Source organism: Gallus gallus, chromosome 11 (genome assembly GCF_016699485.2).
Source record: "Gallus gallus isolate bGalGal1 chromosome 11, bGalGal1.mat.broiler.GRCg7b, whole genome shotgun sequence".
Taxonomy (NCBI): Eukaryota; Metazoa; Chordata; class Aves; order Galliformes; family Phasianidae; genus Gallus; species Gallus gallus.
The window spans coordinates 7,358,121-7,371,989 of record NC_052542.1 but is presented as its reverse complement, the minus strand read 5'-3'; the positions used below and the strand labels follow the sequence as shown (position 1 = coordinate 7,371,989).

The following is a 13,869-nucleotide window of genomic DNA, read 5'->3' as shown; positions in this document are numbered from 1 at the left end:
CTGTACCTGATAATTATTTAAGGTCTCATTTTTTTAAAACCAATTAAATGCATATAAAAAGGAATAGGACTGAAACTGGGAAAAGTAAAGGTCTTAATAGTTAGGAAAAAAAAATCAAACTACTGAAAAACTAATAAAATTGACAATGTTTAGTATGTTTGGAGTTAAAAAAAATATTTGTCAAGTACAACACTAATCTCCATCTCTTTACAAACTATGTTAGTGCAACTACAAGTTGCCAGGCATGTCTTTTTTTCTTTTTTAAGACATTTAGCATGGAATTTAATCATCTTAATTTCAGATGTTTCTAACTTCTTGATGGCAGTCTGAAATTATTGTACTTTCTCTATAGAAAGTAGGCCTTCCCCTACCCAAACAGTTTTATCACTGCTCAAGAAAAGATTTACACACAGCACGCAGTTCTTAAACTGCAAGCTAGTTTTAAAGCAGCTTCAGCCTCCCTGTGTTCTTAAGTGTCCACCTCTCTATAGTCAGTTGGTACACAACATGGTCAGAACCACTGCAAAAGTAAAAGTTACAAGGCAAAAAGAAATATATTATACACCAACTGCTTTTATTTATTTCAGAAACCGTTCACAAGATGGTAGAAAAAACTTACAACCACTTCTAATTTAGTCTTCCATTGTTCCCAGTCAGCTCTAAACCCATTATGTGCAAAGCCCATTTACCATGCATCTAGATGACAGATACAGGCTATGAAATTCTTTATTCTACTTGTAGCAGCTTATGCAGGTGCAGCCAAATACCAAGCCTCAGGACAAATTGTACACAAACTTTACAATGTAGAATTTGAATTTAAAATATGAAACTTAAAATCTACACAAAACTGGTAAAAATCAAGCACAGATACGAGGACAAACTTAAAACCCATGTGAAAAGGAGTCTCGTCTTCCTTTCAAGTGCTTTATTCTGCTACACAGTCAAAATGAAGATGTAAGCTTTGTGGTTAGTTTAAATTACACTCTGTAGATACTATAGACCAATTTAAAAGTTACACATACAGCAATAGATGTCCATTGGTTCATCTGGATTACTTATACAATCCAGTTGGATTGTTGAAAACAAGTCAGGCAAAATTTGAAAGAAAATCCTTGTGCAACTTTTTTAGACAAATGTTTACTGATGGGCACACTGTACCCCAGGTCCATGATGGCTGCTTTCTTCATCAGAACTATCATTATAAGCTTCACGTCTCTGGCCACCACCTGAACCACGAGTGGTATCAAATTCCTGAAGATCTACCTCTTCTGCATCACCAATTACATTAGGAAATTCTGGTCTAGCAGGCAGAAGATCTTCAAGTTCCTGCCCCAAAAAAAGAAGCGCATTCAGTACCGCATCTCCAACTTCTAAATAAAGCGATGACTTCCCCACAACTTCAAGACTCCTCCTCGGAGCAAGTTTGGTTTGGAAGCCTAAGTGGTGTAAGCCCTAAAGTGCACCAACTCATTTAAGAGTAACCAAATTATCTGCAATAACTGGAAGACAAATTAGGAAAAAAAAGGAAAAAGCTCCACATAAGATCAACCAACGTGCAATCAGTAAACGCAGCTGCACTCTGAAGACTTATTACATGGTCATAGGGAGATTCTTCATCCCATTCTCATCTACCCAAAATCCACACAGCTTTTAAAAACAAGGTCCAGATACCTATATTTTCAATACATATTTTCAAGTTATATGCTGCCTATGAACAGTGTTAACAGAACAATTTATTCAAACCTATGCATTACAAAGCAAGCACAGGGGGGCTAACACAACTGCCGTGTATACACTGTCCAGTAAGACTACCAAATTTATGCTCGAAAGACTACTTACTGAAAGCTTCTCTGGGCTAATCCAGTTATTTTCAGGAAACTGAACGTCAAATTTAATGTAAAGATCCCCCTTCTCAAAAGGATTGCGATACTGTGGCATTCCTTCACCTCTGACTACACGGACACAACCTGTAACAATAAGAAATAATCCGTAGAATGCTACTTAGGAAAAGTCTTGCCCTACCCAATTCTCTAGCCTGGGTTCAGGTAAAAGCATAACAAGAACGGAATTAAATGTTCAAGAACAAGAAAAGCACAAAGGAGTCCTTATCTCCTCAAGCTTACCTGGTTCAATTACTTTTCCAGGAGGATATTTAACCACAATCTGACGCCCATCGAGGTGCTTAAATGTGAACTGGAATCCACACAGTGCTTCAACAAGTCCTATCTTGTGCGTCATATGCAAATCATTCCCATCCCTTTGGAACACCTGAAAAACAGAAACAGGAGGTATCTTTTCTAGTACTACAATCATATCCTCACAAGACTGATAATTTAGAGTTTATTATTGTTCCTAAAACTTCATGCCAGACCTAACTTAACACACTTTGGAAGTTTGTATGACACGTTTGTAAGGCACAAGATAACACAAACCACACTACACCCCAAGACAGAAGGTTCAAATTACATAAAAGGTAGCCTGTAAAGCAGCAGTGCGCCTTTACCCCAACACCTTTCACAAAAATTAGGCTATAAACAAAAATTTCAGGACTGTTTGACACGATTTCCCCTACACCATGGTACAAAATCACATTTTTCTTCCTCAACATTTATTGTAGTTGCTCCTATCTCCTTCAGCTAGCTACCTATGGAGCAGGTAATTTTGATCAATTAGACCAGAGCTATCTTAAGAGATCTTTAAGCCACACCAGTTTGGATTTTAAATCAGAAATACACGTGAGTTTGTCCACTGGTAGGCTGCCAAAAACATTACTTCCTCCACCTTCTTTCCCACCTCAAGGGAGATTTTAAGAACACAAAAAGCTTGATTGAATATCAGTCTAGTTCTACTCACTAGGACACAAGCCTTCAGTATTTTTCAGAATAGTTAATGCTATAAAACCAAATACAGTTCATTAGAAGACTAAGATAGAAATGGTATCTACCATATGGATTTTCATGCTGTTATGCACATCTGTTTTGTACATGTACAGCGTTCTCCCTTATCAAAAACAAAGAACCAAATAACTGTGATGCTCTGTTTCACCCAGTATTATAGTAGAATGCATGAGGCTATACATAAGCCTTGACAAAATAGCTCTCCACAGCACTAAAAAGCTTACATATTTTCAGATACTTAAAGCTGGTAATAACTTAGAAATTTGTACCTAACTCAATTCTCTGAGGCAACAGAAAGCTTTTTTTTTTTAATATCATTCCATTTAACAGTTTCCTCCTTCAGAGTAAATCACAGAAAGGTTTTCTTATCCCTTCATAGTAATAACTGGGCTTTTTCCAATAAAACATTAAAAAAAAAAATCATCCCAACTTTCCCTTAACAGAGGTTTAGGGCAGAAAAAGGTCATTTGCAATGTTTAATTCAGAAGTGCAATGTGTACACACTAGAATACAATAAGCATGAACCAAGCTAGTAGAAAGCAATCTTGTTTCTTAGTGTTTTGTTAAATGAACTAGTTATAATGTCAGTATTTTGTGTTAGATTTCCAGAGCCCAACAGTAGCGGACACAGAAAGCACTGCCTCTGCAGTCTAGGAGTTCCCTGATATGTCACGAGACATTAATAAAATCAACACTTTGCATTGTTAGTGCCACAAGCAATGTAGACTTAAGTTAATATCTTGAACACCTCTTCACAGTGACTAAAATCTAGCAAAGTCATTGTGAGCTTGCTTGAGAAAGTTAATGTTCATTAGCATGAAGAAGCACCAAAATCTGCATGTCCTCTGCTCCTGGTCCTGACTTGCAAATAAAGGCTCACAAATAAAGCCATATTACTTGCTATAGAATTACTAAAAGCTATTCATCATCTCTCCCAGAGGTGCAACTATATTACTTCAAAGTGAGCAGCCATTTACATCACTTAAATATTAAAAGATTGTATCAAATTGCATTTAAAATATAAACTCAAAAGTATTACCTCATTCTCCTTTTCTTGGAGTAAGAGGACAATATCACCTGGTTCCACACCTGGAGCCTGATCTGCTTCTCCACTGAATGTAATTCTTTGCCCATGTTTCATGCCTTTGTCTACATGGACTTCAAGTATTTTTACCTCTTTGATCACCTTTTTCCCTTCACATTTTTTACAGCGGTCTTTTTCATTAATTACTTCACCTAAAGATACAAGTTTTGAGTTCAGAGATTTACACATAATTGTACACAACTCTGAAAGGGAAAAAAAAGCTATTTTCAAGTAAGTTGAATAACACACGCAACAGAACCAGTTATTTAGATGTTGCTTTACACATCTGTCACAAGGAGAAAGCCAGGCTCTACTTACTGTACTTGGGAGAAGGGGAAGAACAGAAAGGGAACACAAAGATATATATAAGCTTCCAAGCCGTCTTTTCAAGAATCTTCCAAAGAAGATTTTGGGCAAGGAAGACAAAATAAAAGATGAGGTTTGCAGCTTGCATTGTTCCTTAGGTCCAAATTCAACTCCAGTATCCTTTCCATTCAACTTCTCTTTAAAATAGAAAACCCACCTACTTTTAAATTCTTCATTATGTTGCAGGATAATCGCTACAAAGGAGGGGTGAACCTAAAACCAAACAGAAGCATCTACTCTCCCTTAAAAGTTACAATACAAATTTCAAACTACTTCACTGAATTTCAGAAGCTTAGTTCTGTTCTCTTAACAGTGAAAGAAGGACTACTGAGAGCGCCCCACTTTGCAGTATTTTACCACAGCCCTGAAGTATTACATAAACGCAGTCAGTAAAACTAGAGAGTTCTACATACAATGGGAAGAAGACAGCTGGTTAAATTGGCTTCATGTAAGAGCAGTATATATTGTCCCACACAAATCATCTAAAATTGCCTGGCACATAAGATTCCACTTCTATTCTACTCTGACAGCAAACGGTTTTTCATATTGTTTGTCACCTCTAGCAAAGCAAGTACTTTTTCCAGCAAGCTGAAGGATAATTAAACAGCACGGCTCAAATTCTCTGTTCTACACAGCTGAAACTATGATTCCAATTGTGAAATCAAGATGTTCAGAAACATCATTTGTAAGATATTTCAACGAAATACAGCTCTTGGTAATTTCAGGTATTGTCAAGAGCAAAGCTATCTACTAGGCTGCATTACTACTCCGCAAGCTGCAGAAGATTCAAAAGGGATTTGCACAAGGTACATATCATGTGATGATCAAACAAATTCAGCAAAGGGTATCTTAGTATTTTTTTTTTATTTTTTAAGCTGAAGTCTAACTTTAGGTTTTTTGTTTTAACCTAAACCTGTCCTTAGGGAATAAGGTGGCCAAAAAAAAAATAAAAAGCTTCTAACCCCCCCCAGATCTTGGTCTCTCTTTAATGGAAGAGTAATAGCAACAAGTAAAATTCACACCTAAGTCTTTAAAAAACAAAACAAACAAACAACCACCACCACCAAGTAATACAAATTAAAAAAGACCCACCACAATGAATCCCTATTACTCAAGCTTCTGGGTTGTCTTTCAACATTCCAGACATTAAGTTGTGCTGCTGCTCTAAGTAAAATGACTTGTCCGCACTGGGACCAGACACCTAACTGACAACATAAGGGAAAAGCTCTCCTAGATGAGATGCAATACACCATATGATAGAAGATATGCAGCAGTTCTTCCAAACACACAAGAAAAATATTTACATATTTTTATGTATAATTACATATTTATAAGTGCTTTGAGGAAGACGGAAGAGCCGGCCTACCTTCTCCATTGCAGTCAGAGCATACAGACTGCATCTGCTGAACCATGCCAGGAGCCAGCTGTCTGATCATGATACGTACACCTCTACCCCGACAAGCATTACATTTCTGAACAGCTCCAGCCTTCCCTCCTTGACTAGGATAGAAAGCACCAGTTGATTAAAACCAAGCCTTCCAGAAACATACAACAGTATATTTACAGCAGTAGGTTAACATGCCTGATTGCACTGCCAATGAGTCAGGTGTCCCCGCTGGCAAACACAAACACTCACACATACACACACACACTCCCAAGTAGTTCAAATCCCATGAAATTACAATTAAACTATTTTCCAGTCTGAGAGCAGACTCCAGTTAAATACTGAAGAAGATCTGACATAGAAGATACTTCATTATATCACATATCAACAAAGCAACCAGAGAATTCGGAAGCAGAACTGAACTTACCCATTACATGCACTACAGAGGACATTCTTGCTAAGTTGTAGTTTAGTTGTCTTTCCATTATATAAATCTTCTAAAGAGACTCTGAAAAATAAAGTGTTTTCTCCTGTGTTACCATTTAACAATATCCTTTCTCCACATAATTAAAATATCTGCCTAGGACAAGTAATAGAAAAACAGATCTTCATAATGACTAAATCTGCTATTAAAACAAGATTTTTTTAAAAGCACCACTGTGGCTTTTACAAGGAATCATCAAAAACTGTTCCTTACATATGAATACATAGATACAGCCCTGAACATTGCTTAAGAGAAAAAGCTATGATGTAACTGGCAGAAACAAAAACAGATTAGTTGGGCTTCTCCATAGGAAACAAGCTAACATAACACATTATGTTTCATTACATAGTCACATTTGATCTTGCAGTTTTCTTTTTCAAAGAGGTTCTACCAAGCAAGTGAGAAGCCCTCCTCTCTCTAGATCATCTTGGATGTATTTATAGCATAGATCCACAGGAATATATACTGTACTTTTCAATGTTAAACACAAGATATTGGGGGAAAGAAGGACACTAACAAGTCCCCAAAGCTATATAGTTCTTTACATTTTTTCACTTTTGGATGCCCTTGAATACACGAGCAAATTCTAATAACCTTTGTAAAGTGGGAGAAGCTTATGAACAGCCTTCCCCAAGTTCACGTTATTGGACAGAAGTTTCAACTTCAACTATATTAAACTAGAAAAGGTTGCCTAGCACTAGCATTTACAAATAAAAACAAAAGTAAAGCAAATTAGTAACAGTATACAGTACTAGCTGCTAAACTAAGCAAGCAAATAGAAGTAACCAGACTGTGCCAACCATAGAAAAGATGCAGCCTTCAGGAAGTTTGAACAGAGCTGCCTAGCAGGCAAAAATCCAGTCATAACTGCAAGTGAAGAACAGTCAGATGTGCTATTCAATCATGTTGTTCAGTTTGGTTTTGTTTTTGGAGGTTGTTTTTCTTTTTAAGACTTTCCCATTAATTACATACTTTATGCTACCAGATGGTAAGCTATGAATGCAAGTTAGCTAAAATCTTTCAGAAGCATTAGTACCTCTGCTTTCCTAAGAATCCAGCTATTATGCAATACTTGTTTATTTAATGCAATTTCAGATTAGAACTTCCAAACATAACTGAGAAGAAAAACCAAGAAAATAACATTAACTAAGGCTTAGTTACAGGCTAGTAGTAAGACAAATCAAAGTATCAGATAACCTACATGATTAACCATTTATTGAAAATAAGGTAACTGCCTTCTGGACTATATGTGATACACACAGGTCTGAAAAGGAGGTGCAGACTGCATAATCTCACCTGGGGAGCACATCGAAAATATAAACTAGCAGAGAAGAGTACTGATAAGGAAAACTTGAAAATTTATACTAATTTCAGCATTAAGATACTTACTTTAGAGGATGCATCATATCTTCTCCTCTTCTTCTACCATTACGACTTCTACTCTGACCACCCATGAAATTGAACAATCCACCACCAAAGATGTGGGAGAAAATATCGTCCATTCCACTGCTTCCACCACTACCTTCTCGAAGGCCCTGTTCTCCATATCTATCATATAACTCACGTTTCTCCGGATTTGACAATACTTCATAGGCAAAGCTTATTTCTTTGAACTAGAAGAAGGATAGAATCACATCAGTGCATGATAACTGGTAGCTAAAGGAGAATTTTGCTACAGTTCCCCACCCAGCATGAACATCTGATGAGGATGGTACACAACAAGTAAAAAAAGCACAATATCGCAGTAGCCAACAGACAAAAACAAGTTACACACATGACAGAGACTGTCAGACTTGTCGGGCACTTAAAAAGTTGCTCAGTTGTTCTCCTATTTTAAAGTACATTTTAACACGTCAGTCCACAAAACAAAGTTTATCTTTTCATAGTCATCCCTGTTCACTTCTAAGCAATCATGAGAACTTTTGATAATCAACTGAGTCAACTTAATTAACATTTTTTTAATTGCTGAGTACAATATATCTGATCCAAACTTCTCATATATGCGATGCGTTTTATGCTGCAATTTCAAGTCCTCCACAAATACTTTTTTCCACATGTTCGCATTCTTTTCTTTCCAAAAAGTATGGGCCCAGAAAACAGATTATCCATCTTCTTCAAACATATATGTAGCTAGATATCAGTGTCAGCTGACCCTGGCAGATGATAAGAGGCAATTCTTTTAGCATTGCCTTCTCAACCAATCTGACTTAACTGCTGCATTCTGTCAATAAGTATGCTCTGAGACTGGGAAGAAGTAGAGAAGGCATTGTTCCCTCTCATAGTTCTTACTGTTTTTGAACAATCTGCAACACCAAGCCCCCAACACTTATAATCCAGACCCTTAGATGCTATTGGAACAACAAACTTCAGGAGTTTAAATGAAAAAAAACCAACAATATAAAAACAAAACAAGTCTTACTTTGTCGCCTGCATTTGGATTCTTATCAGGATGGTATTCCTTGGCTAGCTTCCTATAAGCCTAGTTAAAAGAGATAGAAAATTAGTTCCAATTTCGAGTCATCCGTACTTTTCTGAGAAACTCAAGTAGTCTTCCAGGAAAAAAGAAAAACCTAATAAAATGAGAAAACGAATGTTTTGAAATCAGTCATGCATCAATGGCGTATATAATTCTGATTTTACTGCATCACCTTAATCACAGCAAGGCATTCAAAACAAAATGGCTGCCTCAGCTTTTCATCCAACTATCAGTCACTAATCCAAGAAAAAACATTTAAATGTTTTCCTTACGTACCAATAATGAAACATTTGATCCCACGCTGAACTAAGCATGAGTTACATGTGCAGAACATACACCACTTTTACTTCATTGTTCCAAAATGGTAGACAGAATGGCCACCAAGATTTTTAAATATGCTTTTTTTGACCAGTGCTTTGGTTCTTAGGACCATGACCTTTTCTACAGCAGTACTCCATCACTTTCATTCCTAGCTTAGAGGATCACAGCAAGTAACAGGGCTTTTTCTACAATTTGGGTATTTGACCGCACCTTCTCCCTCAGCCCACCTCAACGTATCCCAATATCTGTCCTATGACTGTTAAGAGAAATGACTCAAATGACATTTGAGTAGAGTTGAACATCTAAATTCTCTCTTTGGAAGTACAGCTCTAGGAGAGCTTGACATTTGGTAAAATTCCTTTTCTTTATCTGCAGTTACCCGTCTTGACTGATTACCTCGAAGTACTCTGTGCTTAAGAAAGTTAATAAAACAAAGCAGAACATTGATATCAGAAGCAAAATGTTCTACAATACACTAGGAGTAAAGAGCAAAAGTCATAGGTCTCATAATACAAATTACCCATCAGTAACGAGGCTTAATCTTTCACAAACTTGAATATTCTGTAATAAAAATGTTTTTTTCTTATATTTTAAGCATTAAAAATCATGGAAAAATTAAACTGAAAACCTACATATCATCACCTAAAAAGGATTTTGTGTAGTGACTGTTAAAGAGGAGGGCTTATGTCTTCACTTATAGCAGCACAGCAGTTCAGAGCAATCCTTAAGATCACTCGTGGCCCTAGAGCAAGCAACCTCTTTTTAATTAATAAGAAATAGATCCACAATCAAGGCTACATGGACACCTACCATAGCTTTAATACAAGTTAATTTAACTCATCATTGTAAAAGGCCGTTTTCCTCCTGCTTCTTGGTGAAGCCATTATCCATTTCTTTTTGCTTTTCTCTGCTTTCATATCTGATATTAAAATAGCAGATTAATGAAGCATCGACATGACCTCTCAGTAAGGATAAGAGGGACAAACTGAGTGCTACAGGCAGTTGGAACATTCCATCCCAAGTGTAACATATAGCAACAAATACAGAACAGCAGAGGTCACAGACTAAAAGACTGCTGTTAGTTCTTCATTCATATGGGAGAGAAAAAACCCTTAAGAGACTTTAGTAAGGAAAAAAACAGTGCCTGATGGTGTTCACCAGCCTCCTACCCCCATTCAGTAACACTATTTCAACACTGCCACTGCCTATCCCTGCACAAATTAAGCTACCGCGTGCATGCTGGGTAACGCGGTTGTTCATGGCAGCACCACCCATCAGCGGAAGCAGGTCACTGCTAGTAAACTTGCTTGTTAATTTTCCTCCCTCCCGTATAAACGATGGTAAATTTCTTTTTTGGGGAAAAAGGAAAAAAAAAGCGGTTCGTACCCTACGTAATGAAATGCCCGAGGTACGTTTTTATACCGATGACCTGGCTCGAAGTTTTCTCCTTGTCTCTTTATTACCTCGTTTTAGTGCTCCCCGCCTGGCAGGGACCGACCTCGAGCAAACCGAAACCTCGCCGGGCCCACACGTGGGGCAGACAATGGGGTGGCCGCAGCCCCGCACTGCTTCACGCCGATCTCCTTTCGTGGAGCCCCCGCCCGTCGCGAGCAGCGCTCGGACGCGCAGGGCTGCGGGAGGCGGAGGCCGCCCACGGCCATCGCGGGGATCTCAGATCGCCGGGCCGGGCGGTGCACGGCGGGGCCCGGCTCCCCCACGCTCCCGCCCTCCCCCGCCGTCCGGGGCCTGCCCAAGGCCTACCCGGCTCCACTGCCGCCCGCCCGCAGGCGAGGCGCGGACGGCCCCTCGGCGCGGCCTGCGCGCTCCCGCCGGGCTGAGGCGGTACCGGGCGCCTCTCCCTTCCCGCACGCAGGCTCAGGCCTCGCGGCGAGACCCGGCGCGGCCCCGCCGCCTCCAGGCCGTGCTCCTCCCCGCCCCAGCCTGGGGCCTCCCCTCGGCCCGGCCCGCTCGCCTCCCACCGGCCCTCACCCGCCGCCCCACGGGGCCCCCGTCCGGCGCCCGGCCCGCCCCCGCCCCGCAGCGCTACCGCCCGCCGTCCCCGGGCGCCGGCTGCCGCTCCTCCGCCGCACCTTCTTGAGCTCATTGTCGGAGGCCCCGGGAGGCACGCCCAGGATGTCGTACAGCTTCGTGTCGGCCACGTTCGCCATGGCGGCAGCGGGCGGCAGGCGCGGGCCGGAGCGGGCCGAGGGGCGGCGAGGGCGAGACCGGGAGCAGGACGAACGCCTCTGCGACGTCACGCGCAGACGCCCCTACGTCACCACGCCGCGACGCGAGAGAAGCCCGCCCCCCTTCGCCCTTCCGCGTCGCAGCCCCGCCCCCTCGGCCCACTTCGGGCGCCTGACCCAGTTCCCGCGCGGGGCTGTGGGAGGCGCTGTGGGCGGGGGAGCTCGCGCTGCTGCTCGCGACGGCCGCGCGCCGTAGGCGGGAAGAGGCTGTGAGGGACGACCGGGCGGGCTGCGCCCCTCCGGGCAACCGGCGCTCTGGAGCGTTCCGTGTGGAAGCCGTCACTTAGCTTTCCTCGTGTCGTTCCGAAACCCGACGTTGTAGTGCCTGTGCACCCGCCTCTCCACAGGTTACTGTGCCTTGCTCCTGAAGCACGTCTCTGAGGGCACCTCGTGCTGTCAGACCTCAAACACCAACCGATTTTTCTTCAGGGTGTATTACTGAGGCTTCAGTTGTTATAAATAACACGGGTACCCATCTGCTCTGTATTTTTCGTGTTCTGCTCTGCTTATGAGATCTTAAAAAAGCACTAGTTGCTATGCTAGGCCTGAAGTGGTGCAGAGAAGTGAGTTGTGCTGGAGTGGTGCTGAGGCCACGGCAAGGCACTGCTTTCAGATGACATAAAAATCCTACTTGTGCCTAATTAGAGCCTCAGCCCTTGAACCTGGTCAGGAGGGTGGCCTCTCCAGCCTTTCCTCACATACTGTACTCATGGACATCAGCCCCTCTTCACTCAGCGACTGCTGGAAGGCTCTGGAACCTGGGGCAGGTGCTTGGCAGAGGGAAGTGGAGTAGGATGGGGCCAGTTCTCTGCAGTGCCCTCCGCAGCCAAGCAGCCATGCCTGGAGCGTGTCTGGGATGAGGTGAGCAGTGTTGGGCCCTGAGGAAAGTCTGCCAGGAGCAGATTAGAGACTTGGCCTGTGTGAAAGTGCAGAAGAAGTGCTTTGAAATGATTCATGTATTTAAGGTGCAGAAATTTGAATAGGCCTTTTGCCTGAGGGGAGCAGATTGAAGGACTTGAAGGCTTCTTTTCTCATCATTTGGAGAGCAACTTCATCTCTTTGCCTCAGCTTCTGACTGCAATGGCTGCGTTGGGAAGAGCCATCTGCTGGTGGTTTCTCTGCTCATCAGGCTGATATTTACAGAGCCCAGAATTCCATTACTGTGTTTACAAAGCACAGCATAATCTGGCTTACTACATCATGGTGATACTTGCTGTGGTATTGTAGGTGTGGCAGCCAAGGACTTCAAAGAGAAATGGAGATTAGTATCGGAGGGAGAAAAGCAGTGTGAGGGCAGAAAACACTACTGGGACAACCACCATGTGGACTGTAATTATCATCTGGCTCAGATACATGCAAAAAGAAAGAAAAAAAAATCAGGAGAGAGAAGTTTCTTCAGTATTTTTAGAGGCTGTCTGCACGGCCTTCAGTAATTCTATGGTTTAACGTATGCATCTGACACTAGTAAGGCTTCAATGTTCAGCTTACCTGTGTCTTGCGCTACTTGAATTCATCTTTTATTTTGGCAAGGCTGCATTTAGACTTGTCAGCTACTCTGCAAACTGTCTGGCACGTATACCTGCCCTGGTGATTTTGCATTGTACTCATTGATTCATATGCTTCTAGAAATTACTTCTTTTGTCATGCAACATTTTCTTATTAGTGGGCAGTCATGTAAGAAGAAAAGTTATGAGGGCGTGGGGAAGTACTTTGCTCTGCAGATCTGGAGCAAAACAGAATCAGTATGACTGGTACCAACAGCATTTAAAATACCATAGAGTAATATGCATTTGTGTCTCTGCTTTTAAAAACAAAGCAAAATGTCAGCAGCTGGAGATCAGAAGAGCTAACTTAGCTCAAACCAGCAGGTGTTATGCTTCTACCAACTGTTCATGAGTTGTATTGACAGAGACTGTTAGGCACATAGCTGAAATGTTGTCCCTCACTTCTTTTTGTTAGCACTTGTGTATTGTATTTGTTTTCTTTTGTATGGTTGTTCTTTTTTGTTTGTTTATTTCTTTCGATTTCTTTATCATTCTCCTCCTCCACTTAGTTTATTTGCATAGTTTCTAATGTTAGGTAAATTCACACAATGTGATGAAAAGATGGAATGTTAAAACTGCAGCAGTTGCTGTATGAGGATTTGCTTTAAATAGCCTGCACAGTTCTCAGCTCTGCAAGGTATTGTTCTGGCTTTACACAGGCTCTAAAAGGGATCATTCACACTTGGTTTGTGTTTCAGGTCCTTATGCATTCTTTATATGGAACAAGTTGAATTTCTTTTTTTGGTTGAAGCATTTTATTATGCTTCTGTAGAAATCAAATAGGAATTGTTTATGTTTATCACTGGAGAATCAGAGAGAGAGAGATCAGCCTTACCTTAATGTTAAAGAAAAATATCACTGCCCCACCCCTAACAATTTATCAAGATATCTTATATGTTTAATATAGTCTTTCTGTGTTTCTTCTTAGTCTTGAGTATGTAAGTAGGCATTATTGACTTCTATTTAAAGACTACTACAATACAATCAAATTTAAATAATAATAGGAACGTGTTCTGTTTAAGTATTCCTGAAGAATAATGCAATCATACGCTAAAAGCTATGAAACC

General features: G+C 41.0%; 1 protein-coding gene and 1 long non-coding RNA gene across 2 annotated transcripts in view; one reads left to right on the top strand and one right to left on the bottom strand.

The window, feature by feature from the left end:
• Positions 1–553: 553 nt before the first annotated feature.
• Positions 554–11,297, bottom strand: DNAJA2 (DnaJ heat shock protein family (Hsp40) member A2). The gene is made up of 9 exons (NM_001005841.2): positions 11,103–11,297; positions 8,635–8,694; positions 7,605–7,828; positions 6,159–6,239; positions 5,714–5,847; positions 3,937–4,133; positions 2,124–2,268; positions 1,840–1,967; positions 554–1,326 (listed from the first exon to the last, which is right to left on the bottom strand). Exons 1-9 carry the CDS (start codon positions 11,178–11,180, stop codon positions 1,138–1,140), a joined length of 1,236 nt encoding a protein of 411 aa, NP_001005841.1. The 5' UTR covers positions 11,181–11,297; the 3' UTR covers positions 554–1,137.
• The window catches only part of LOC121106562, an 86,733-nt gene continuing 84,044 nt past the window's right edge, over positions 11,181–13,869 (top strand). The window contains exon 1 of the long non-coding RNA XR_006931252.1: positions 11,181–12,119. This is a non-coding gene — a long non-coding RNA (uncharacterized LOC121106562). The remainder of the gene's footprint in view (positions 12,120–13,869) is intronic.